General features: G+C 51.7%; 2 protein-coding genes across 2 annotated transcripts in view; one reads left to right on the forward strand and one right to left on the reverse strand.

The window, feature by feature from the left end:
- The window catches only part of SYN3 (synapsin III), a 941,464-nt gene that overhangs the window by 340,678 nt on the left and 573,533 nt on the right, over positions 1 to 27,253 (reverse strand). The window lies entirely within an intron of this gene.
- The window catches only part of TIMP3 (TIMP metallopeptidase inhibitor 3), a 53,290-nt gene continuing 26,501 nt past the window's right edge, over positions 465 to 27,253 (forward strand). The window contains exon 1 of the mRNA XM_069227931.1: positions 465 to 908. Within this exon, the coding sequence (XP_069084032.1) occupies positions 779 to 908 (130 nt within the window). The 5' untranslated portion in view covers positions 465 to 778. The remainder of the gene's footprint in view (positions 909 to 27,253) is intronic.

The raw sequence follows: 27,253 nt of genomic DNA on the forward strand, positions 1-27,253 counted from the left end.
GAGAAGCAATGCGGACGGGCGACTCACGTCTCATCTTTTAAGTTGTTGGAGGGACATCGGGTGGTTCCAAAAGCTGCCCTCGCCTGTCACCAGATGAGACGGGGCCCATAAAGAATGCAAAGCCGGAGCTGGCCAGGAAACTTCAGAAAGGGCACTGCACACAGTGGGGTTACCCTCGCCGTGCCAGTGCCCCGTGTGTTTACTCTGGCATTGCCCCTCCGCGGGACCCGTTCGGCAGTGGGCAGGCGCGGTGCGCAGCTGCAGGAGACAATCACAAAATGCCAATAACACAGAAGGACGCGGCACTGCCCAGGAAAGAGCCTGGAAAGGCAGAACACACAACTTCAATGTCTGTGTCATTTTATCCTCGGTGTGTTTGCTTTGGCAGAAGCTGCCAGGCTCGCCTTGCCAAGGGAGTATGTCTGTATTGTATTTTGGAAGGTATGCGCCCCCGCCCTTCGCTCATGGCAAGTTATGGGGGCGGTGCAGCCCAGTTGACACCCACCGCTGTCACAGAAGTTATGTCATGGGCATGTTCAGTGGTCTGCATGTGGGAGGAGAGGAGGGGGTCATCCTGGCCGGCGAGGGGGCGTGTTGGGGGCTGGTCCCGGCGCCTCCCCCGGGGTTATAAATCCTTTGGAGCTGCGTGAGCCACCAGACGGGCAGAGTAGCCTTGTGTGAGACGAGAAGAGACCCCAGCGAGCCACCGTACAGAAGAGACGCGGCAGCCCCCGTGTGTGACCCCCGCCGAGAGGGAGAGGCCCCCCACGGCAGCACCATGCACCACCCCTGCACCCTGCTCGCCCTGCTCCTGCTGCTCCTGGCCAGCTGGGACCTGCGGCGGCTGGTGGACGCCTGCACCTGCTCCCCCAGCCACCCCCAGGATGCCTTCTGCAACTCCGACATAGGTGAGTGCCCCCTCCAGGGGCCCGCTGGCTACCAGGCTGGAGTCTCGGCGTCGGCTCAGCATCCTGTGATTCTGGGCAAATCACTCCATCTCCCTCCCAAAATATGAATGTGCCCTTGTGTAGCGTAACTGGGGCCGATGTAAAGCGCTCCGATGCGTTCGTGGGGTGTTCGCGCTGTATAGAACTGAAGCAAAAGTCGAGGGATGCGCAGCACCCACCCCCACGCCTCTGTTTTACTTATTTTTGAGGATGTGCCGAGCTGTATCTTTAACACGCAGCTGAATGTAAATCGTTATACAAGAGCTCGGCCGAGGCCCTGGTGGACTCAGTAGTTCTTTTAAGCTCAGGTCCAAAGTTCATAACACGTTGTAAAGCGCTTTGCTCAGTGCGTGCTCCTGGGCATTGAAGTGCCGCCTCCACTCGCACCGCGTGTGACGAGCGCCTCCCGCCTCCGTGTGTGAAGAAGCTCACTTGGAAACTGAAGTGGTGAGCTTCGTGTCTCACGGAGCCACGCGTGGCTGCTGTGGGCTGCGTTATCAGTGAGGATGGAGGCTGCACCGGCCGAGGGACACTGAAGGTACAGAGGCAGTGATGCCCGAGGATGGACATTCAGTGCACTGAGGGCGAGGGGATACCGGAGGACAGAGATGCACTGCAACTGAGGATGCAGAGGGGGGGATGTCAGAGGCTAGAGGTGCAGTGTACTGCGGGTGCAGAGATACAAGACTGTAAGGATGCAGTGCACTGAGGGGACGGGACAGAGATGCAGTGCACTGAAGGAGCAGAGATGTGAGAGGGCGGAGATGCAGTGCCCTGAGTGCGCAGGGACTGAGATGCAGTGCACTGAGGAGGCAGAGATGTCAGAGGGAAGAGACGCAGTGCACTGAGTGTGCAGGGACTGAGATGCCAGAGGGAAGAGATGCAGTGCACTGAGGAGGCAGAGATGTAAGAGGGCGGAGATGCAGTGCCCTGAGTGCGCAGGGACTACGATGCAGTGCACTGAGTGTGCAGGGACTGAGATGCCAGAGGGAAGAGATGCAGTGCACTGAGGAGGCAGAGATGTAAGAGGGTAGAGATGCAGTGCACTGTGTGCAGGGGTAAACATGTCAGAGGGTAGAGATGCAGTGCCCTGAGTGCGCAGGGACTGAGATGTCGGAGGGAAGAGATGCAGTGCACTGAGTGCGCAGGGACTGAGATGTCAGAGGGAAGAGATGCAGTGCACTGAGGAGGCAGAGATGTCAGAGGGAAGAGATGCAGTGCACTGCGGAGGCAGAGATGTAAGAGGGTAGAGATGCTGTGCCCTAAGTGTGCAGGGGTAGAGATGTCGGATAGTAGAGATGCAGTGCCCTGAAGGAGGCAAAGGCGGAGATATCAGAGGGTAGAGATGCAGTGCACTGAGTGTGCAGGGGTAAACATGTCAGAGGGTAGAGATGAGGTGCCCTGAGGAGGCAGAGATGTCAGAGGGTAGAGATGCAGTGCCCTGAGTGTGCAGGGACTGAGATGTCGGAGGGAAGAGATGGAGTGCGCAGGGACTGAGATGTTAGAGGGAAGAGATGGAGAGCACTGAGGGCTCAGAGACAGATGCCAGAGGGTACCAAAGGGTACGAGATCACACGGACAGTGGCAGCGGATGGTGCAGGGGGCAGATCAAAGACCACTGGAGTGTAGAGTCAATGACTGCAGTGGGCTCAGGTACAGAACAGAGTACTGGGAAAGGGGCACCCGTGGGCACACTTTGGTAGGTTAGCCAGGGGGCATAGATGCAGGGCAGGAGAGCACCAGGGTACATAGATCTGTGCGGAGATCAGCGGTACGGATGGGCACCAGGAGGTAACGGAGGCAGGGTACTGAGACGGGGTGCGGGGCACCAGAGTACCCACGAGCGGCCACTAGAGGGACACAAAGGCAGGTTTCCCCGTGAGTAAAGCTTTAACATGAAACCTCACGTCCCAGCGCTACCCTAAGCCATGTGTGATCTGCGGCTGCCGCGGAAGAGAGCTGCGACCCCTCTTTGGTTGGTGCTTATTCGATGACGCCAATAGGGATCTGGGTAAACATTTCTAATGCTGCAATTAATAGGCTCCCTGGTGAAGGTTTCCACCTCGATCAGCGGGCCAAGTTCACGAAGGGCCATCTCTGAGCCCTCATCGATCACCCGTGCCAGTGATGACACAAGATTTGGGTTCTGAGCAAACCATCAAAAGCCCAACTTCCCAACCCAGGGCCCGAGCGGATCGCCCCACGACCTCCTCGGTTTTTGCATCCAGTCGAGGTGTACGCTGGGAAATACCCACAGTGCAGGGGGGTCTCTGTCCAAGGAGGTAAGGGGGGTGAGGTCCAGTACTTCCAGGGGGGTCTCTGTCCAAGGAGGCGGGGTGGGAGAGGTCCAGTACTTCCAGTGGGGTGTCTGTCCAAGGCGGCAGGGTGGGAGAGGTCCAGTACTTCCAGTGGGGTCTCTGTCCAAGGAGGTGGGGTGGGAGAGGTCCAGTACTTCAGTGGGGTCTCTGCACAAGGAGGCGGGGTGGGAGAGGTCCAGTACTTCCAGTGGGGTCTCTGCCCAAGGGGGCAGGGTGGGTGAGGTCCAGTACTTCCAGTGGGGTCTCTGCCCAAGGGGGCGGGGTGGGTGAGGTCCAGTACTTCCAGTGGGGTCTCTGTCCAAGGAGGCAGGGTGGGCGAGGTCCAGTACTTCAGTGGGGTCTCTGCACAAGGAGGCGGGGTGGGAGAGGTCCAGTACTTCCAGTGGGGTCTCTGCCCAAAGGGGCAGGGTGGGTGAGGTCCAGTACTTCCAGTGGGGTCTCTGTCCAAGGAGGTGGGGTGGGAGAGGTCCAGTACTTCAGTGGGGTCTCTGCACAAGGAGGCGGGGTGGGAGAGGTCCAGTACTTCCAGTGGGGTCTCTGCCCAAGGGGGCAGGGTGGGTGAGGTCCAGTACTTCCAGTGGGGTCTCTGTCCAAGGAGGTGGGGTGGGAGAGGTCCAGTACTTCCAGTGGGGTCTCTGTCCAAGGGGGCAGGGTGGGCGAGGTCCAGTACTTCCAGGGTGGTCTCTGTCCAAGGGGGCAGGGTGGGAGAGGTCCAGTACTTCCAGGGGGGGTCTCTGTCCAAGGGGGCAGGGTGGGAGAGGTCCAGTACTTCCAGTGGGGTGTCTGTCCAAGGCGGCAGGGTGGGAGAGGTCCAGTACTTCCAGTGGGGTCTCTGTCCAAGGAGGTGGGGTGGGAGAGGTCCAGTACTTCCAGTGGGGTCTCTGTCCAAGGGGGCAGGGTGGGAGAGGTCCAGTACTTCCAGTGGGGTGTCTGTCCAAGGCGGCAGGGTGGGAGAGGTCCAGTACTTCCAGTGGGGTCTCTGTCCAAGGAGGTGGGGTGGGAGAGGTCCGGTACTTCAGTGGGGTCTCTGCACAAGGAGGCGGGGTGGGAGAGGTCCAGTACTTCCAGTGGGGTCTCTGCCCAAGGGGGCAAGGTGGGTGAGGTCCAGTACTTCCAGTGGGGTCTCTGTCCAAGGAGGTGGGGTGGGAGAGGTCCAGTACTTCCAGTGGGGTGTCTGTCCAAGGGGGCAGGGTGGGAGAGGTCCAGTACTTCCAGTGGGGTGTCTGTCCAAGGCGGCAGGGTGGGAGAGGTCCAGTACTTCAAGTGGGGTCTCGGCACAAGGAGGTGGGGTGGGTGAGGTCCAGTACTTCCAGTGGGGTCTCTGCCCAAGAAGGTGGGCTGGGAGAGGTCCAGTACTTCCATACACTCCCTATTGGTTTAATCGAGAAGACACCAGAGTCAACCTTGCCTGCTAGAGTGGCAGTCATCGCCCAGCTCGCTTTCACACAATACTGGCCGCGGAAGGATGAATGGTTGAGTCAGCCCTGCCACACCTTGGTGCCCGGAAGACGTCTCTGCACTTCAGCGAGACGTACTTCGTGTGTACCCCATAAAATGGCTAAATTCACTTCACTGGGACGCCCACACAAACGGGGTTGTCTATCATTTACATCCCATGGATCGGGGCAGCGGAGACCCCACAAGACGCCCTGAGAGCTGACTGAGCGTTTACAAAGTTAGTTTTCTTTTGAAAGAAAACGCAGTTACTGATTTACATAATGATCTGGTCCCGCGGGGAGCTTCTTGGCGCTGGGAAGGAGAGCGGCTCACACCACATTTTCACCACCTGTCACTCAGACAGTCTTAGTCCCTGAGTAACATTTTCACCTGACCTGCATTAGTGCACTGGTCTTTGGGTCTAGAAAGATGAAAACCGGTGTCTGCATTGGAGATTTGATCCTGCACTTGGGAGCATGCACCCCACCCACCCAGTCCTCTAAGCGCTTGGCTCGGGGAGCAGCGTGAGTCAGGCCTCTTCCCTGGCTAGACCTACGTTTTAGGGTTCAAATCTCGCACCTGGACTTCCAACAAGAAACACAAAATAACCCCAAGGCTGTGCTGGGTATCCGAGGCGCCAGGGTGTTCCCCAAACTCGAATATGTCAAGTTATTATTTGTTTCTGTCCACCGATAACCCGTTCTTTATGTAGTGCTTTTTGGCAGTATTGCTGTGTCATAGCGCTAAATTCGACAAGTCTTAATTTTCAATTCATCTTATTGGTTTGACCTCAGAATGGCAAAATACGCAGAGGACGGGAGGAATCTCAAACTATGTCAAGATTATGATGTCAGCAGCAAGTGCACGAACCCGCTAGAGTGTGGCACGCGTGCACGTGGCTTCGCGCGCTGAGTACTCTTGGTGAACTTAATCACAATACCCCTGCCAGTGGCAGAGTTCATTCTTGGATTCCTCAGAAGTTTTGGGGTTATTGTTCCTACCAGGAGGCAGCGCAACACCCTGAAACGAACCCTTGATGTAATGTGGGACACGTGTGCCATCAGATAGTCCATTGGAACACGCGCCTCTTTTCCAGATGGTTCCTCATTCTTGTAATAGAATTTTCTCGCAAACTAGTGTGGTCCCCCCTCCTATTGGGTTTGGGGGAAGGTGAAGCCAGGGTTTTTTGCCTGGAGACCCCGTTGTTGAAGGCTATGTTGTATTTCCTAAGCGTCTGCTCCCCCTTTTACAAACTGAGCGGCCCCCTTGGGGCTAGAAAGTTCGATGGAGTTCTAGAAAGTTCTTCCGTGCGCCCCGGGACGCGACGCTGCCTGGGCGTGGCCGCACTAGTGCTCGGGCTGGAAGCAGCGAGCCTCTCAGCCCCGCCCCCCCCTACCCCCCCACCCCCCCCACCCCAGCAGGCGTTTCCCCGCCCTGGCCTGAGGTTTCTGGTTTGTAAAGCAGGCCTTGTTATCCAGCGGAATCACCCCTCTGGGAATTCCTTTTCCTAAAGTCCTGGACTCTTTCTGAAAAGTTGCCAAGCTGGATTTTTGCCTTAAAAGGTGAGCGATTCTGCATGTTTTCCACAGACCGCACTCCGGAATCCCCCGTGTGTTGTCTATTGTAATGTAGCGCACAGCAGAGTAATGGTTGCCTCTAGGCGCCCGAAATTACCAGGTATTTGTTTCACCAATGTGTTTTTGTTTGTTTGTTTTTTTTAACCCGGGGCACCCCACATACTACATTTTAAACTTTTTTTCAAGTGTGGCTATGTTGGCTCTGAACACAACCAGTTATTTCGGCCGAAACACAAACACCATAGCACCTGCTCTGCGGTGTAGGAAGGCAGCGTGCATCCCCTGCAGGGTGGGCGGGTGAGAGCTGATGCCCCCAGTCAGAATCAGTGGAATCCTATATTTACTCGAGAAAATGTGTTCCTTCCAGCCTCGAATTCCCACCAAACCTCCTCTTTCTCACGGACTGGATTTTGGCTTTGTTTAAAAATATACAACATATCACACTTTTCCCAAACACCCACACAAACCTGCCAGTCTTCTGCAAAAATAAATCAATAATAATTGTAATAAAAGGTATTTGGTGAGAACTTGTGGAAAATCCCTCCTCTGGAGCTGGATCGGTGTGTTTGGTCCCTGCTCCAGTGAATGGTGAGCTGTAACTGGGCTGTAGCAGGTGAAGGTCGAATCCTGACAACTGAAATATCCCCCCTGGCTCTCTAAGTCCCTGTCTCTGTTGCGAGTTGTCTCATCGTTATCTTTTTTGTGATTAGTTGGCATAAAGAGCTGCAGAGTTGTATAGGTGGAGGCCTGGGCCTTTTTTTAATTTAGAAAAAGCAGTAGATAAAGGCGAATGAGCAAAGCCCTTTTAATTATTTGGGAAGCAGGGCCCCACTATGCAAATGGGTTCATTAAGTCACTTTTATGGTTTTTTGGAGTTCTTGTGACCTTTCATCGGTGATGCAAAATTGATCACAGTTCTTTAGAACATGCCGAATCTTCTCAAGTACATATTTAAATTCAAGAGATGCTATTTAAAAGGTTTATTTACAGTTTTTTGACTTTGGAGGTCTGGCAAAACAATACACATTTATTTATGTCCTTGCTGTCTATTAGAGGCATATATTTGTGCAAAACATCGGAGAACATGCAAACCTTTACACACACCTTGTGATGAAGGTGAAGGGTGAGCATCTTTAATCTTGGGATCACGCCAAGCTTGCACATTGTGGAGCTCATGTACAGGTATCCTGTGTTGTTTTCATAATCTGGACTCTTCATGAACTTTCTGCTGCCCTGGAGGAGCCCTGAGGACACTGTGGTGCATTACACATTTATAATCCCAGTGCCACACTAGGACCCGGCCCAAGAAAGTCAATGCTTCTCACTCGCTGGGCGTCTTCTTGAAGTGATCCCTGCAGCACTGCAACGCTGTCATGGTGGTAGAAGAACCTTTTCAGGGAAGAAGTATCCCTCTGCTCTGAAGTCCTTCGAAAAAGATGATTTGTGTTGTGTACAAAGACCCTTCCTCCCAGCCGTTGTTGGTGTTGGGGAGGATTTTTACTAACACCATCTGGGCAAAAGTCTCACGCATTTAATTTATATAGTACTGGCTATCACAGTTCACTGCAACTGCCAAAATTGGCTATCACCTAAATTGATGGTACTCAGGTCATCACCCTTGGAAGGGTTAATGACTGAGCCTTTTCTTCAAGAGTTTGCACCCTTGACAGAAAATCACACACAGATTTCAGAGGCCAGCTGTTAATTGAATCAGGTGTGTTACTGAGTACGATAGATGTGTTGTGTACCAAGGAGGGTAGTGTGTGTTCGGCTGTGGGGTTAGTCTGCAATTTGTGGTAGGGTTTGCGTGCCAAGGGGGGGGGGGGTGACTTGAGGGTGGCACCAAGGGCGGGGCCTGTGCCCCCTGGTGCTTTGTGTGCATGGATGAGGTGTCATCTGTTTGTGTTTGGGTTGAATATTTGTGTCCGGAGGGCTAGTGTTTAATTGGTTGCATGGGAGATGTGGGTCTGTGGGGTTGAGATCCGCCGAGTGTACCGAAGGGCTCATGATGGCTGGGGGTAGAACAGGGGAGTGCAGAGGGGTTGCACGGTCGCCTTTTGTGATTGGTTGGAGGGCCAGTTTCTGTTTGCAGAGAGTTCACTGTTTGGTTGTGAGATTCGAGGAAGCGTGTGATTCTCTGTTCTGTGTGTGTGTGTGTCACATGGCAGTATGTGTGTAGGACGCAGCACATCACCATGTGTGAGCTTTCCTGCTCTCTCAGCGGGCGGGCGGCCCTTTCTGTACAGCAGTGAATGGATTTCCTGAATCTTCTGCTGCAGAGAGGGAGGGAACAAAAGCCTGAAGTTACACACTCGGGCTCCACACTGGCCATCGGCACGTCACCTGCTTTTCAACTAATGTTAGCATTTCAGTGCTCTTGCAACAAGTGAAATGAGTTTCCTGCCTCAATCCGGCTCTTGCGGGTTTGCTGCCAGGCTGGTTATTTCACTGGCAGAGCTCTGGTGTTGTCTTTGTAGCAGTATGACCTTCCATAAACCCTTTTAAATGACATCACTCTGCGTTCTAGGACTTCACGGCGTAGATTCAAAGTCAAAAATAAGATAAAATGTGAGGCTGCCCTTTGTAGGCCTTCTTGACACCGTCCCTCCGTGCAGGCCAAGGCCTGCCACCCATCAGGTTTTCCTTGCTGCCGGGTGATGCTGACCTGCCCAGACTACAGCCCGGTGCCCCCTCTGCCCCCACGAGCCTGTGTGTACCGATGTCTTCTACTTGCACCCCACACGGGGGCAGGGGGAACCCAAAGCGGCCCCGCCATGAATGTTCAAACCAGACCAGCTCCTCCGCCTGTTGCATTCATTCTCTTTCAGGCCTGTCTCTCTGTCCTCTGATCTCTTCATGTGCTCCTGCCACTGGTACAGCTGCTTGGGTGGCATGTTGTGTGCGGAAAAACGCGCGCCAGGGCGAACACAACATGGAAGGGGCGGGGAGAACTACAAGAGTTAGAGAAGAACACTGAGCAGGAAGGAGGAGGAAAGAGAAGTACACAAGGGAGACAGCTGGAAAACACATGCACTTGCATGGAGGACTTAACCAAAAAGAATAGTAAGCAGTGAAAGGCCGCAAGTAATGAGGCCATATTCCAGGGGATGGACAGGCACAAAAAGAGGAGGAAATCCCACACAAGCTGACTAATTAAAACCAAGTAAACAAGAGTGGCGATGATGCTAACAAATGGTAAGCAATGGGTGGGCCCTGAACCCACTGTGAGCTGACAGTACGTTTTTACACAAATATACAGCTTGTGCTGTCTGGTAGGCAAGACTTAAACATACCACTATACTGTCTCTAGGATCCAAAATAATGTATTATCATCCCCTTGAGGTCTACTCATTTCATCGACCTGGAAAGGATGAAAGTTGTCCACGCTGAGACTCAAACCTATGAAATCCATGTTTCACAGGATGTGTGCCCATTACTCACACTTCCTTTACAGGGTGATCTTCCATTAACGATATGGCCTTCCACGATGCAGTACATATGGGTTCATAATTTTGTGACTGTATTATCTGAGGGCACAAAACTACCTACGATGTATTCTCATAATAGAGGGTAAGGTTCTGTAAAAGGCAACAATGCTACAACACGGCTGCTAACGTGCCACGTCCTGAGGGTGGCTGTAAGGTCTAATATATTACGTGCATTAATTAGAGCTGCAGAACAGTGGAACTATTATTTCAACTTGGATGCAGTTTGTTAGAAAGCTGTAGTGTTATGAAAGCTTATGTCTACCTGCAGAGGGCAATGCAGCTGCAGCCCATGCTGTGAATCAGCAGCACCGTGAAGTTGTAAAACCTTATGCATAGTGTATCCTGCAGTGCTGTGAACATAAAGCCTTAACTGGTACTTACAAGCTGCAGCATAGTGAATTTATAGGATTGGATATCCCAAGCAACTCATAAGACCTTATTCCCAGGTCAATAGTGCTGCAGTTTACAGAAGGCTTGGGGGTTATGCACTTATGCAGTGTTGACAGACAGACTGTAGCATTATGTCTCCATAAGGCACTATGCATAGTGCAATCATGTTGCACTCTATGGTGGAAGGCACTACTCAGCATTTCCGCCTCTGCGATGAGGCTTTTGCAGACCTGTGGTACTGTCTGTGACTGTGCGTGGTAAGCTTACCACCACCCCTCCCACCCCCTAAGATAATGTATGATTCCCCCCCCCCCACCCCAGCACCTGTGTCAGACTTCTCAGTTACATTCACACCAGTGTAACTGCAAATAAGTGTTATGATTGAAGCGCCTCTTTTTTTTTGTCGCTAGACAGAAAGTCACCGGGCCCGCCAGACATGGCGTTAATGAAAACCGAAGGTGGGAACGTTGTGGGTGAGCCCGCCAGAGAAGGCGGGAGACCGTACGGATGCAGGTAGGTAGCCGGAGCGGCCCGGCGGAGGATGGCGCTGTACATGCAGTGGCAAGGGCGGACGAGCTCAACGACCACCATCTACGGGATTGTCACACCACGAAGGCACGAGGCGTGGAGCGGCAGGGATTGCACTATGATAGGACAGGCCCTAATGGACAATAGAACTCCTGATCTTTTTGTAATTATAATTTTTAATAATAAGTGGCTATAAGTCTGGTGAATTGGATTTCACTGATCAGGCACATTCAGCTCATAGGGGAAGGAGACTGGAGCAGGGTCAGAAGGCGCTGGGTGCATTGACAAGGCGCCCCAGCGTAGTTTGGCAACCCAAGTTTTTAGTGTATGTTGAAGTGGCAGAGGGTCCCTTGTGAAAGTCAGGAGTGACATTTCCCAGGTGTGGTCGGCAACCCTGGAGATTCACTAGTGGAGAGTTAACACTTACATCCGGTGGCCAATATTAAACGACTTCTTATACTGTTAGTCAACCTGGTCAGTTGCAGATCTGATTAAGCTGACCTATGATTGGGTGCTGCGAGACCTTAGTGGCAAGCATCCCTTGATTGGCAGCCACAGACCTATGTTTCTTTCTCGGTGGAGATTGGTGGCCACATTCTGGCTTCTACGCTGGCTGTTTTGAGTCCAGGTACTGGCGAGGCAGGTTTCCTGGCCTCCAGCCAGCCTGAAATAAGACCTTTGTTATGTGTGCCCGGCCAGGGTGAGGCCGCCACCTTGTGCCACGAGTGCCCAGTGCCACTAGTGCCCAGTGAGAAATCTCTACTACGAGGCAGTGATTTGATGCAGGGTCTGGGCGGTGATGGCACAGGAAGGATGCAGAGCCCAGCTCCTGAAAGGAGCTGGCACAGGAAAGGTACAGAATCTCTCATCTGAGTGGTAGTTGGGATGGGGTGGGCAGTGCCCCGCTCCCGATAGAGATGGGAAAGGAAAGGTGCAGAATCTCACTTGGGCAGTGGATGGCATAGTAGGCGCAACGCTTCTCTCCTCAAAGGGAGCTGGCATAGAAAAGATGCAGAATCCCTCATCTGGGCAGAGGATGGCATAGCTCCTCAGAAGAAGCTGGCATAGTAAAAGTGCAGAATGTCTCGCTTAGGAGCTAAATGGCAGAGTAGAGCAGTGCCCATCTCCTCAGAGGCACCTGGAACATGAAAGGCACTGAACATCTCACCTGGGAGGTAGTTGAGATGGATAATGGCGGAAAGCCTCTCACTTAGAGGTGGCTGCCACAGAAAGGGGCGAAACCTCTTATGTTATAGGAGCTTTGAAGAATGATGTGATTTAAGCGCTATCCGCACACAGGGCCCTGGTACTGATATTGGTGCAGCGCCTCTGTGCTGGAAGGGAGTCTGGATGGGGAGGCGTGGAGGGCTCTTGGGATCCGAGCTGTTACAGGTCATCTATCCAAACATTGCCCTGGCGAGGAGGCGCTATAACTTCTCAGAAGTGCCAAAGCGCTTTTGATTGACGGGTAGCACGGTACCACGGAGGTTACCGGTAGCAGAGAGGGATCTAGTCCATTTATATAGCGCTTATTACCCCTGACGAGGCGTCGAGTGTGGGTGAAACTGGTTTACCATCAGGAAGCTACATATCGTTGTAAATCACCAGGGTAACATAATTAACCCGCACTACTATTATCAAAAGAATACAAGCAGGTGCCTTGTTCGCAGCGACTGAACTCTCCGAATGCCTCAGCTGCGTGCTCTCAGTATGGACATCAGCTGCCCTGCTCTCTGCCCCCGTCCAGTGCTGAACCCCAAACCGAGCACGGGACGTCCCGCGAAGCCTGGTCTCTTATATATCAGGGGGGGCTGACTGTCCTCTGAAGACCCCCACAGCAGGCCGTGCAGATATCTCTACCCAGCCACGCACTGGTAGCTACAGTAGAATAAAGTAGTTTATTCTACTACCAACCATTGGCGTTCTAGAATGGGGCCTTATCTGACGTCATCATGGGTTATGACACCCACTGTGACCTCATTCACCGGATGGCCCATTTAGAGTACACGCGGGTCTCCTCTCCCGACATGGCCTTCATTTCCTACGGGCAACCCAGATCTTGTATTTTCCTCGTTTCTGACTTTCATAATTTTAGTGACTTGGTTTCCTGCTGTGTATCCAGTAAATGTTGTTCAATGTTGGCACAGTCTCCCAACTAGTTTGTGTAGTCTGTCTGCACACGCATGTTGCATCAAACGTATGGACGCTGTTGGTGCCAGATGGCACTGCCAGGGGCCCAGACACAAAAAACCTAAATGTAACAACCCTTGCCTGCCCTTCAGCCACGCGGGAGCTGTACATTTTCCATGGCTGCTTCAAGCCCCTCCTATGCCGCTAGCAGGTGAGGTGAGGCAAAGTAGAAAAACCGCTTTGGAGCACCGCCTCTAGGGGGTGCCAAAATACAGAAAACGTTAGGAAATGTGTTTCTGCATATGTTGATAGGGAGAACTCCACAGGCAAAATGATATTTCTCGTGAAAATTCTTTGCCAGTCACAATCTGAGTTAACTCCTGCTTTCTTGGCTTATTTGTCCAGGAGAAAACAAGCTTTAAGGACCGAGATTACTTTTAAAACACAACCCCCAGCAGCATATGGAGCGAGGGCATAGCAGAATCAGTACCCCCTGCCCCAGCCTCAACACATTTTTCTCAACCAGATGCTGAGGTAAAAATACACCCCGCGAGGTGTACACGTTTCAGTGGCCCAGGATGCCCCCTCCCCTCACACAGATGGGCTCTGTCCTTCCATTGATGTCATAAGCGGAAACCCATTAAAGGCGGAACAGGAAGCGAACACCTAAATATAGGATCATGTTTTCCAAGGCATGTCAAGGTTGTAATAATACAGGTTTAAAGCCCGTCACATTGTCAAGTGCCTGGCATTGTTAGCGCTCTAACCTGTGTGCTTTGTAATGGAGACATAAAAGCATGACACAAATGACATCCTGCAGACCTAACCTCGGGCGGCTGTCCAAGGGAGTATCAAGTTCCTCTTGAAAGCATGCAGAGCTTTTTAGTAGAACAATTGCATTCGCCTTTGAGCCTTCCTCAGGATCAGAGGGCAGCCCAAGGCCTCTCCTCCTCGACTTTTAAAAATGTCACCCAGAAGGGGTGTAACTAAATAAAGATCCTTAAATTGCACTTGTGCACCAGCCCTTCCACGCGACGTAGCAAGTTAGGATTGTGGAATGGGAGCAACTGGGGTAGGTTTCACTACTATCACCTACGTTTTCACACCAGATCTGTGCAGTAGCACAGAAGGCCACCCCCCTCTGTCAGGGAGTAGTATGCTGAAAATGCTGGGAGTCTCCACAGCAGCCTGCCCCCAAACAGTTTTACACCGCATTCTCTGAAGTCATTCCCTCTAAACATTCTACCATTTCTGGCATACTTTAGAATTATGGAGTTAGTTTTCTGCTTCTGTTTTCCAGGTCCTCGGGCAAGCATGTTCCTGCAGGGAGGATTTAAGATTTAAGATTTCATGTTGCCTTTTTGAAAGCCAGTGTGATTCCATGGGTTATGTTGATAATGCAGATTGAAAAGCCTTGAATTTGCTAGGATAGGAGGTATTAGAACAGGAAGGATACATCTCCTTTCCTCTACATAATGACTCGGGGGTTGGCACTAGGGCTCAGCCGCTCTCTAGTATGGCTCGGTGTATTGGCGTAGGACTATAGAAGTGGATGTCTCATGGGACTGGCAGAGGGGGACCCCATCACAGGATGACTGGGTGTAGCGGAAGAGCATCTTTCACCTGTGAGGAAGCATGACTCCCAATGGGAACCGTGATCTCCAGTATTGCACCTCTGGACCCGGGTACCTGCGAGGGCTCGCTCGGTTCCACTCACCTCTAGGACATAGAGGGTTACGCGGACTGGTCCCCCTTGCATATAGTCAGTGCAGGGTCTCATGCTGGCCAAATGTAAATAGATCTCTGCTCTGTGTGCTGAGTTTGGTTGAACATTCAGTACCACCGTATTAAAATGTTTAATCTGTTGATACGACCCATGGGTTGGCGTGAAGGGCACGGTATCATCTGTGTGAATGGCTGTGCGGGCTGACTCATCTGTTATGAAGTTCTTTGCAATGTGAAATACCTGACATGTAACCACTCATAACCTGTGAACCTGATCACAGGTGTCCAATGTTGGTCCACACGTGATTGAGGGCAGATTTTCAGGATATCTGGAGGAGGTAAACTCGGACTTATTTACAGTCACGGATGATTCCGAAAAGGTGGCTCAGATCGCCCCCTCCTAGGCCTCCTCTGCTCTGGAAGAGGCTGGGTACCATGCCTGATCCATCCCTGAAGACTGAGGCTCGGTTTCCCTTCTGTACATGTTGAGCCCTTGTAATCCGGCCTCTTGACCTGTAATTGGCTAATGGTGGTAATCCCTGCTAATGTCTCCAGCTCGCCTGTGATGCAGCACTGAGGGAACAGCAGTGGGCCCTATCCACAGCTTACCACAGATGAATGAATCAAGGCTCTGAAGCCCCTATCCACAGCTCACCACAGATTAATGAATCTAGGTTTCGAAGGCCCTAGCCACAGCTCACTAAACATGAATGAATCTAGGCTCCGAAGGCCCTATTCACAGCTCACCACAGATGAATGAATCAAGGCTCTGACGCCCCTCGCCACAGATGGACAGACTGCCCTCTGAAGCTCCTATCCACAGCTCACCACAGAGGAATGAATCTAGGCTCTGAAGCCCCTTGCCATAGATGGATAGACTGACCTCCGAAGCCCCTATCCACAGCTCACCACAGAGGAATGAATCTAGGCTCTGAAGCCCCTCGCCATAGATGGATAGACTGACCTCCGCAGCCCCTATCCACAGCTCGCCACAGATGGATACACTGCACCTCTGAAGCCCCTCTCCGTAGCTCACCACATATGGACAGACTGCACCTCAGAAGCTTCTATTTACAGCTCACAACAGATGGGTGAACCTCGGAGCCCCAATCCACAGCTCTCCACAGCTGGATACACTGCACCTTTGAAGCCTCTATCCACATGGGTGAAACTCGGGTCTGAAGCCCCTCTCCCCCGCATGGATAGACGGCACCCCCCTGGAGCCCCTATCCACAGCTCTCCACAGATGGATAGGCGACACCTCTGAAGCCCCTCTGCACAGCTCACCACAGATGGATAGACGGCACCTCTGAGGCCCCTATCCACAGCTCACTACAGATGGGTGAACCTCGGGTCTGAAGCCCCTCTGCGCAGCTCTCCCCAGATGAACAGACTGCACTTCTGAAGTCCCTTATCCACAGCTCACCACAGATGGATAGGCGGCACATCCGAAGACCCTTATCCACAGCTCACCACAGATGGATAGACGGCACTTCTGAAGCCCCTCTGCACAGCTCACCACAGATGGATAGACGGCACTTCCGAAGACCCTTATCCACAGCTCACCACAGATGGATAGACGGCACTTCTGAAGCCCCTCTGCACAGCTCACCACAGATGGATAGACGGCACCTCTGAAGCCCCTCTGCACAGCTCACCACCGATGGATAGACGGCACCTCTGAAGCCCCTCTGCACAGCTCACCACCGATGGATAGACGGCACCTCTGAAGCCCCTCTGCACAGCTCACCACAGATGGATAGACGGCACTTCTGAAGCCCCTCTGCACAGCTCACCACAGATGGATAGACGGCACTTCTGAAGCCCCTCTGCACAGCTCACCACAGATGGATAGACGGCACCTCTGAAGCCCCTCTGCACAGCTCACCACCGATGGATAGACGGCACCTCTGAAGCCCCTCTGCACAGCTCACCACCGATGGATAGACGGCACCTCTGAAGCCCCTCTGCACAGCTCACCACAGATGGATAGACGGCACTTCTGAAGCCCCTCTGCACAGCTCACCACCGATGGATAGACGGCACTTCTGAAGCCCCTCTCCACGGCTCACCACAGGTGGACTCTGAAGCCCCTCTGCACAGCTCACCACAGATGGACTCTGAAGCCCCTCTGCACAGCTCACCACCGATGGATAGACGGCACCTCTGAAGCCCCTCTGCACAGCTCACCACAGATGGATAGACGGCACCTCTGAAGCCCCTCTCCACAGCTCACCACAGATGGACTCTGAAGCCCCTCTGCACAGCTCGCCACAGATGGACTCTGAAGCCCCTCTCAACAGCTCACCACAGATGGACTCTGAAGCCCCTCTGCACAGCTCGCCACAGATGGACTCTGAAGCCCCTCTGCACAGCTCGCCACAGATGGACTCTGAAGCCCCTCTCCACAGCTCACCACAGATGGACTCTGAAGCCCCTCTCCACAGCTCACCATACGGGACTGGAATGCAGCTCTGAAGCCCTGCCTCACCACAGACCCCTGCCTGCAGCGTGCCTGTGCTGACCCTGCCTCCCTGCAGGCCTCGGAGGTCCATAAACAAAGCCGCGGTGCTTTCGCTGACAGGCTGCCCTGCGTCACCACGTGGACTGCGGGGCCCGGAGCTGTATATTTCGGAGCCCCCGCGGTGGTCGGTGTACACAGCCCAGCCGCCCCGCGCTGTGACAGGCCCCGGCCGCCGGCGGTGATGGACGGCAGGGGGGGCCGAGGGGAGGGCAGCTATGACCGCTTGTCATAACTCAAAGGGCTATGTTTTGCTGCAGGACTAATCCCACATAAACCGCGCATCCTTCCTGAGATTAGCAGAGTACCTGCTCTCTTCCCTGCTCAGTTCCAAGCCCCCCAGTTTCCAACACCCCCCACCCCTGTCCTCACTCAAGGAAGCGTGCATCAGGTCCGTTTGCGAGGAATTGAAGCTAATTGCACACTGGGAATTTAATCAGAGACGTTTTAAGGCATGTGCAAAGTGGGCTCCGGACTTTCAGGGGCGCCCCCTGATAGAGACAGTTCTGTTCTGCAGGGTCTTTCCTTGGTGACCTTGAATAATTCTTTTAAATACTGTTCCCCATTAATTTATTTTTTAATGTGAGTGATGTGTGAGAATCTATCACAGACATGTTGCAAGGAACAAACACATTTGTTCCCTGCAACATCCATACGAAAGTTTTCTTACAGGATCTCACAAATGAGAAGGGGGGGTGGGGGTCACGGAGATTTGTGCATTAGTGAGCTGCATCTGTGTTACAATACTGAACGCACAACTGTCCTCAGTATTAGATGTAACACATTAGGATGTGGACGACTGTGCATGTGCACTCCGTGACCAGGCCAAAGACCGCAGGAAGGAGCTGAAAATATATCATAAATTCACAGCTGTTCCGAAAGAGGCCCACAAAATACGTTCGGCTCAGGGCCCCCAAAATCCTTATAATGCCCACGAATTTAATGGGAAGTGTGTCCTGGGAGGCTCACACACAACATGTCTGTCCACATACTTGCAATACAGGCACATCTCTTCCTCGCCTCTACCAGGAGCCTGGTGTGTGCTACACGCACCACGAAAATCTCTTCTAATGTTACCCCTGTTGCATATTTCTTTCTCAGTTCAGTTTTAATGTTGGTGATAAATCTCTACCTCTGCTGGGCCAAAACTATTACACAGATACACAGATTGCTTTCATTTTTTTTTATACTTGGATTTTGTAATGTAAGGGTATGTAATGTTCTGTGCTGTCATCAGGCAATACTGAATGAATAGGTTAATACTGCGCACTTTCAGGAGGACACTTGGGCATGGAGCAAAAAGGGGAGCTTTCCCAGCAGATGTCTCTGAAAGGCCAGCGAGGCTGGGGTACAGTCATGCATTCTTGCTCCCCTCATCTCATTTGAGCCCCATAGCACAGATATCATGCTGTCTGGAAATCTCCATGTTTCTTTGAGGTCACCAGCCTCGCCCATCCTTCACAGCCTGACCATAGATGGACCAGTGACCAGGTAATGCGCCCGCATTATAATGCACAAGGACAGACCCTATTTTAGGTCAAGATTTACCTTCTTGTGCTGGTGGTCTACCTCGAGTAAACAACCGAACAAAGGCCCAGATGCCTGGTAATTGTGCCCAGGTTCTGCTGACCCACCTGCCAGCGTGGCATTCTCTACCCCCACCCACAACTGTTCCAAATCCGACATTTTTGCTCACAACTTGCTGTGCACCTTGGTTCTCCAGAACCTCCTGGCGAGTAGAGAATTTACTCCGGCATGCCCCTTGCCTGCCGGTCACTTGCCATAAGCACCAGGGCACAAGCCACTGTTCACGCATGGTCACATCAGTGGAAAGGGAAGTGCAACAACTCGACAAAGATTCAGAATGTGGGGTTTACGGCCTTTAGGAAATTCAAGAAGGGCTGTGGCGTAATAACCCTATGAATGATTTAGTGTGGTAACTTTGTGGAACTGGTCTACAAAGCCACAACCATATTAATTTGAAGTTCTATATAGCGCTTACCACCTCGGGTCAACAGAAGAGCGCTTTCCAAGTGGTCTTGACTGCAAACTGTGCAGGAGGGGTCCGTGGCAGTGGTTGGACACCTCTCCAGGGCCCCGTTTTATTGGACCTGGTTGTTTTAGTGTCTTCCAAGAACTTAACTCCTCTGGAAACAAGAGAAGGGATCAGGAGCAGCTTTTGATTCATGCCTTCGGCTCTTCGCCAGGTGCCTGACTCGTGCTGGAAAGTATGGCCTCCCCGCTGGCCCCATGGGCTCTGCAGTCCTCTTGCTGTGTTGACAAACTAATGGAAGGAGCAGGTGCCCAAGCGATGGTCATGTGCTCGCTGTGCACTCCATTCTCTGCTGCACGCCTCATGCCTGGAAAGGCATGGCATCTGTTGCAAGCAGCCAGGCCCTGGTGGCCTGGACTCCGACTGGTCCACAAGAGTGCGCTCTGGGCACCAGGGTGGCACCAGGGGTATGGAATATCTGTAGAGTGGCCACAGCCAACCCCTGGCCGGTGAACATGTTCCTCAGTGCATGCTGGTACTTTTGAGTTTCTGGAAGTGCACATTCCTGTTGGTAGGGATGTCATGGGTAGACTCATCTTCTTAACAAGAGACTTTTTTTTGTTCCCTAACAAGGAACATTGTAAGCATGCCAAGAATCGCGCGTTGCAGTGATCCCCCGTTTTTCGGGCTAGCTTTTTACAGTGGCACCTTGTCAGTGACGGACCTTTTTCTCAATGCCTGCAGAGGGCTCCATGGGTAAAGAGGAGGTTGTAATTGTATTTATGCGCTTACTACCCCTGACGAGGCATCAAAGCATTTTGCAGTACAGCGCCTTGGCACAGCCTTTCAATTTGTCATTTTACACAACATGTGCAGGCAAAAGGATGTAATGTTTTACCCCAATGTCAGGAACATCTTTGACACGCCATTGAGTATTATCCATAAACTACTGCACACAGCAGGGTGCACTGGATATGCATGGAAAGTGCGAATAAACTAGTGCCCCTCTGCTGTGCAACTGCAGAGCGTCAACACTTTCACATTTTTTTCTTTTCTTTGGGTTCGATAGAAGGGAGGCAACAGTGTCTCCTTAAACGATTGGGTGTAACCCCAGATGCAATACTTCCGTGGAGTACAGTCACCCATGCACTCCTGTAGGTGCCTTACAGCTCGTGTTTACGCCAGATACACTTGAATCGGAAAGCGGCTGGGCATGCATACAGAATGAATTTTCAGACACAAATACTGCGTCCTAACAGCCCTCTTATTGGACAACAATCTCCTTCGGTGAATGCCTAAGAAGAATCACTACTGTAGTGTCTTTCACATGCACACTAGGGCCCTCGCGGTCCTGTGTGCACTCTAGACAGGAATTTCGTAATCTGATGGGAGGTGTTAAAGTGTGGTTATGAAAGTTATGCTGAAATGCAGCTGAGCGTGATGGTATGTTGAAGAATAAAGACATCTGTTACAGAGATCCATGTGTGACATATTGGTTTGCATGCTCCCGGGCTGGTGAAGACGCTATAACTACTACCAGACAAGGCCAGGATCCCAGGGGTCTGTTAGAGTGGCTCTGACAGTTTCTTCTTTGTATCATTCTTGCCCCACCCACTCCTGATGCTCCGCCTCCTTGTATAACACTACGGGGTTGTCTGTCTTGCCCCTTCTCCCCACCAGTTTAGGCATGCCCTTATATTCTTACATTTCCCCCTCCCCTTCTTTGGCTCACCAGTCCCTCTGCCTGCCCCAAACCCCTTGCACGCCCCTTTCTGTGGCATCATATCTGCCCGCTAACTCTACCCCATCCAGGTGGAGGAGCTGGTAAGGCACAGCAGGAAGCAGGGATGTGTAAACAAGGGCAGTAGGCTGTAATGTGGACTGCACTGATCTAGTGCCATGTCCTAATGGCAGGTGGTCACAAGGAGCCGTTTCAGCATATCGGCCTGGCCCCCTTGGGTTCCCTCTGACCTGAACTGGCAGTCTGGCCTTTCAGGATGTCTGCGGCCCTCTGCCCTCTTAGTTTGGCCTGTAGTGGTGGTCCAGCCTTTGAGGGCCTGCCTGCGGCCCTTTGCCCTCTTAGTTTGGCCTGTAGTGGTGGTCCAGCCTTTGAGGGCCTGCCTGCGGCCCTCTGGCCTGTTAGATGGTCTGGTCTCTGGCCTGTAAAGGAGGTCCAGCCTTTGTGCAAATGTCTGCAGGAGCCAGCCTGGCACAGATCCGCACTGGTGATGGGTGACAGAGGTGGCATACCTCCCCCCACTTTACCCCAGCAGGCACGAGTTACCAGCCTGTCACAGGCACTGCACGGGCACCAGTTGAATCCTTTCTTCACTGGTCACGCCTCCTCCCACCACTTTGCTGTAGCGCCACTATTGTTACACCTGCTCTAAGCGCTGGACTAACCTGGTTCTGGTCCTTGTATAACCTGGAGGGCCCCTCTAAAGAACTTTTTTTAGTATTCAAAGATTATTAACTGTGTGTTTCAGGCTGTTATTGGCTTTCTTGGGTAACTGTAAATTCTTTACTTCAGAGTTCATTTATTCATTACTTTAGTACTCGTTTGTGTTCTTCTGTGACCAGATCAGCTGTTAACTGTATCGAGTTTTATAATTTTGACACTCCTAAATGGTTATCCGGTGAACAATTTAAATGTATCTGTTGAATTCGGTCATACAAAGACCTCTGAGTGCACTTTAACGCCCATTTCGAATAAAGAAGCAAAACCGGTTAGGAAATGTAAGTGTGTAAAAAGCGATCCAGACAGAATTTGGAACTGGGAGTGTGTTCTTGTAACAGGGCAGAGCTGTGACCCTCTTACCATTCCGCCAAGGTGGCCTTTGTTTCGCTTTTCCGTGTCCTTTGCGCATCATCTCCCGTAACTAAAGCATTCCGCTTTTCGCCAGCGTCCCTGGTAGCCACTCGCGGGTGCAGTATGTTGCCTTTTTCTGATCTGGGACTGGGTTATCGAGATTTGGTTAAAGACCACGTGAGCGTGTAGTTAAAAGTTTGAGGACTGGGTAGTAGTGGGAGACGTGTCCACTGTGCATGTCGAGCAGTGGTTTGTTGAGGGTGATGCTGGTTCTTCGCTTCTTCTTGCAGAGTTGCACATTTGGGGTGCTCTTATTCCAGGGTACTAGCATTTGTTGTTTTCTCTTAGATCATCCGATTTCAAGTTTCGCCCCAGCCCCGCTTATTGCTTGATATGTTCCCTAGTACATTCAGTGTCCTCTCAGCAGCTCCTGGTGCCTGCAGACTTTCCATGTTTCGTGCAGGGTCCTGCGCCATTTTCAAAGGTAGAGGGTGTGGTAGAGATCCTCTCCTTGCTCTCAGGTTACAACCACACAAAATCCATTACCACCTCATCTGTCTTCCTCGCCAAGTCCTAACATTGGAGGAGCTCAGCTCCCGTTCCTGCGGATTATGCTTCCCCAAGCCCAACGTGGATACTTCTTCCAACATGGCCGCCCCTCTCCCAGCGTTACTCAAATACCTCACATCCGGTACAGGACTTCCCGTAATTATTAAGCCCAAAATTAATCAATGAAACTCTGAGGGCAGGAGGGTGCCAGGACTGTAAGGAGGAAGACCTGGACTCAGAGTAATGAAGATTACCAGTAGTAACTGGGTTATTTCCTTTGGCTCCAGTGACCTCGGCTGATTGCTGAGTTGTTTAAGAGATGAGTTAGTGTGGTTGTATGTGGTTTGGTGGGCTGAATTTATCTCCCAGCAAAGGAGTTTCACACTGTCCAGTGCCTTACCAGGTACTTTCCTAATTGGTCCTCTACATTTATTTTAGGTTATTTTTAGTTGGAAACCTGATTTCTGTTAGCTGTACTGGCCAAGAGCCTTTTCTCATTGGGCCAGTCAGAATATTCCTTCTGAATGGTGTTATTTTTATTTTATTTTTTGCTCTGGAGGTTTGATCTGAGGAGGCTAAAATCCTGCCAGCACTCATCCACCAGGTGGTCTGTTGTGCCTGCATCCTTTTGGCCACACAGCACATGGGGCCGGCGTTAGGGCTGGTGGCGCCCTGTGCGACAATGGTTGTTGGTGCCCCCAAATGACCACCTCCACCACGGATTGCCACACTATCACCCTTTATCAGTGCCCCTCAAAACTCCAAGCAGAACAGTAATCAATCACCAGAGTTATCGTCACTCTTTTGTTGTTGCCTGAAAAGTACTGTAGGCAAGGAACCGCTGCAGCCGGTGCTTTTAAAATCATAATACACTTGCAAACACGGCGCCCCCGCCCTAAGTCAGCACCCCTCGCACCGCCCTAGAGCCGGCCCTGCGCGGTTATCATGTTTCTCTTCAGAGATGGGGGTGTTTTATCGCATTTTCTGTGGCTTTGGACTAGGGGTTTCTAGGACATTCTTAGCATCCTGTGTAGTTGTTGGTTGGAGCAGTGGGGTGACCGGAGTCGGGTGCCCCTTGGCCGGCACCTGCTAGGGTTGGGGGAGTGAACGCAGCCCTCGGTGAGGCCTCAGAACAACATAACTTCACGTGATGAGGATTCCGGACCAGGCCCCTCCGGCCCCCCTTTCCTGGCTGGAATGGTGCAGCCCCTCGCTCGCCACCTGCTCTGTAGATCTCCGCTTAGAGGCCAGGGGGACGGGTGGGGCAGGGGTGGCAGCCCCCACCTCACAGCCTGGCTAGGCTGAGCAAGGGGCAACCACCATAGCGCAGGAGGGCGGGAATCTGAGAAACTGCGCCGGCCCCTACCCTTGGCAGGATGCTCTGACTTGGTCCCTGGGACAGGGACCCCCACACCTGCCAACAGCCACGCCTCGGGGCAACCGCGCGCTCGGGTGCCCCCTCTCAGATGAGGCCTACGCCTCCTAACCTGGGCATCCCCCTCCTGTTCCCCGCTTTACCAGTTTTTCCCGCCTGTTCCTTGGCAGTCGCCGTGTGAAAGACCTTGGTCGCTCAATCTGCAGGTGCCAGGGCGTGAGACCCGGAAGTTCGTGTGCCACTCGGTGTGCCCTCAGCTAGACGCTTCACTCCCTTGCACCCCAACGGCTGCCTTCCGTTGGTCCCCGACCCCCAATCCCACATCCCTGACACAACTTTTCTCAGGCAGTGAAGTGCCTCGTAGACTCACTAGGAGGGGTTGGCATCACCCTGATTCCATGTGTGTGGGGGAGGGACCGTGTCGCAGATTGGATGTAGTGACCCGGGACACCCTGCCGTCCGGTGCTTGTTCCAGGGGATGCCACTGTGGCGCCTTGGGTGGGTGCCTGGAGGGTGGGAGCAGGAGTCACCCCGTGTTCCCAGGCCCCGAGGAGGAATGCGGCGAGTAGACAGGAGTGTAAACACCTGTTCACACTAAGTGACCCGTAGGGAGGTTGTGAAAAGCAGAACTGTAGGAAATCGAGGCTGTCAGGCCCTGTGAATGTCCGTCAGTTTTCAGGCTCAGCTTCCTAAAGGCAAGTAGAGACTTTTCAGCGCTTTCCTATTTTGGCGATAAGGCACGTTTGAGGCAGTGGGTATTAGTTGGACTAAAATGTAAACTCCGATTTCCTGGCTTCAGGGCAGACCCGGTGCACATCACAGACTGCGCCTGTGCGTTCACAATAGTGCAAATCCCCTTTGTTCTATTTTGTCGCTCGTGTAACACAAGATGGGGCATTACCACACTACAGATAGATTTTTGCACGTGGCGAAAACAAATTTGCTGAACTATTGCGAACCATGAACAAGACTTTCCTTATAAATCCTTTCATATGTGCAACAGATATTTTGATAAAGATTTCCTCCTCCGACGGTTAATTAAAGTAAACCGCTCATACCTAGCACCATTTTCACAATTTACAAAACATGTGACGGATAATTACGACGTTCACATTTCCAAGGCAGCAAAATGTATTTTCTCTATTTTCTTATTATATAAAACAGCAAAAACAGTGTGAAATCTGCCTCGCCCATGCGTTACAGTGGTGTAAGAATATTTTGGCCTCCATCCTATTGCAGAAGCCGCAATAACAATGAAACTGGATTTTTTTTGCACTAGTGTAAAGTTTCTCCAGTACAGCCCCACTCCCTTGACTGATAAAACTGGGCTAGGCAGTGCACTGAATGTGGTGGGACTTGCGGAAGAACACACATGGGTGACGGGCACGGTGGCAATGCACAGGCTCGGATCAGAGAAGGTTTGGAACAGCACCCCTGGAAAGTTGTGAAGGACCAAGATGTAAACACATCAAGACTTGGATCTCATTCTCCTCTCTGACCCTTCACCACGGTTGGCCTGTGTGCATCTGTTGGGTGTTTTTGGCTTAGACCTGTACGCAACACACCAGTCACTCGCAGGTGTTGGGTGGTGCATGGTGCCAGGGAGGGACAGCCTGTTGGGTCCACGTACCCAAGGTGCCCTTCCGCAAGGACATCTCCATTGGCCATCGCCAGCTGGATCCGCGTCTGTGGTAGGACAATCACTTCCGAACGCCACAAGCCGAAGGCTTATCACCCCTACAGCACCCCTCCTGACACGCAGCTGCTCGTCCGGTTGGCACGGCATGGACCTGAGGCATGCTTTGAAGTGCCCGAGTAGTAAGGACATCTAACGACCCTTTTCAAGAAGAGCCGCCAGCTGACGCGGTGCCACTGCGGACATGTCTTCCGATTGGTCTCATGTCATCGCTACTTCACTGCAAGCCGATCTACGCGTGGACCAGGCCCAGGAGGCCTTGTGGTGGTTGACCCCAGCAGTGGGGTTGTCCACTCACCTCAAAAGTTGGAGACTTGTCTCTCCAGTGGTGATATGTTGTCTCACGCTACTGCGTTTGTGTGAGGACTGTGCATGATGGATATGGAATACCAGCCCGGCGCTATGCAAGCAACACAGTGCCAGCAGAGTTTTTAAGAATATGGCGCACAACGGACACAACCTACACTGAGGGTATGACATCTAATGTGTGTTTAGCAAGAGGACGGTGTAAGATCTAGTTATCTGGGATGTGGTATCTCTTGTTAGGAACACGCTTGGGATCCAACTAGCTGGTGCCCAATTTTATTTTTTAATTGAAAATGGAGTGTGCATTTAGATCAGGGTTTAGATATGTACATTTTGGGTGCATACAATTTAGACAGGGGTGTCTGTATGTGTGCTGATCACTGGAACACCCCTCAGATGGAAGTCTGAAGTGAGAGGTGCCCCTAGAAATACCCAGAGTTACTGATGAAGCACCTGTTCCCCACTTTAGGCAACTTTTAAGGTAACACCAATAATTCTCTGAGGAGCCTGCTGGTAGGATGCACCATGGTGGTTGTTAAGAATAAGCACATTATTGATACTGTTCAAGGTGAACATGTGATTTACAAATACATGTGTTCCGGTGTCTGTGTTATTGTGTGTATTTCTTAGTGCAAAGCACAAATGAAGCACTTTTGTTTTGTAATTCTGAAGTGTGGTGGAAACAAAGATTTCAGTAGGATCAAAGCTACTCAAGATGCTTAACCTAGTGATGTGCAAACGGTAAATATTTGCTGAAACTCAATTTCCACACATTATTGTTTGTGCGCTACATAGATTTATCAGTAAAACTGCATGTCGGTGTGAATTTTGTTGCCATATTGATAGCAACCGTGCTGCTACACCATACTTTAATAATATATATTTGCAACATTGTGCTCCAAAATGCACCGCTGCTACATAGCACACCTTCCCCACTGTCCCGCTGAACTGGTGCGGCTCATTTGCTACACTTGTTCTTTGGGTGATACTTGAGTTTATCACAGTCCTTATTACTTCAGTGATGTAATAGTTGGCAGCACCCCTCCTCTGAAAATTGTTCCACCACCACTGAAGAAAATGTCCTATAATACAGGAGGTGGCTTAGGCAGGACTGTTTGCGGAGCAAGTTTTCTTAAGCAGACAGACCATTTTCAAATACTGTCTCAAGATACTCTTCAGTTCAAAGAAACTGAGATTACAGTTTACGTCTTTAACGTAACAAACTTTAATCAGGATCTCGACTGGGGCTATTACTATCACATAACATTATTGGACGACATTCTCGGTTAGTGTGGAATACCTTATATGGAAGGAGGTCTGATCGAGCAGATAGAGATGCTGACAAGGGAACCAGGTTCGAATCCTGGTATCTGCTCAACATACTATGGCCCATATTTATACTTTTTTTAGCGCCGCATTTGCGTTATTTTTTCATGCGAAAGCGGCGCAAACTTACAAAATATA

Source organism: Pleurodeles waltl, chromosome 4_1 (assembly GCF_031143425.1).
Source record: "Pleurodeles waltl isolate 20211129_DDA chromosome 4_1, aPleWal1.hap1.20221129, whole genome shotgun sequence".
Taxonomy (NCBI): Eukaryota; Metazoa; Chordata; class Amphibia; order Caudata; family Salamandridae; genus Pleurodeles; species Pleurodeles waltl.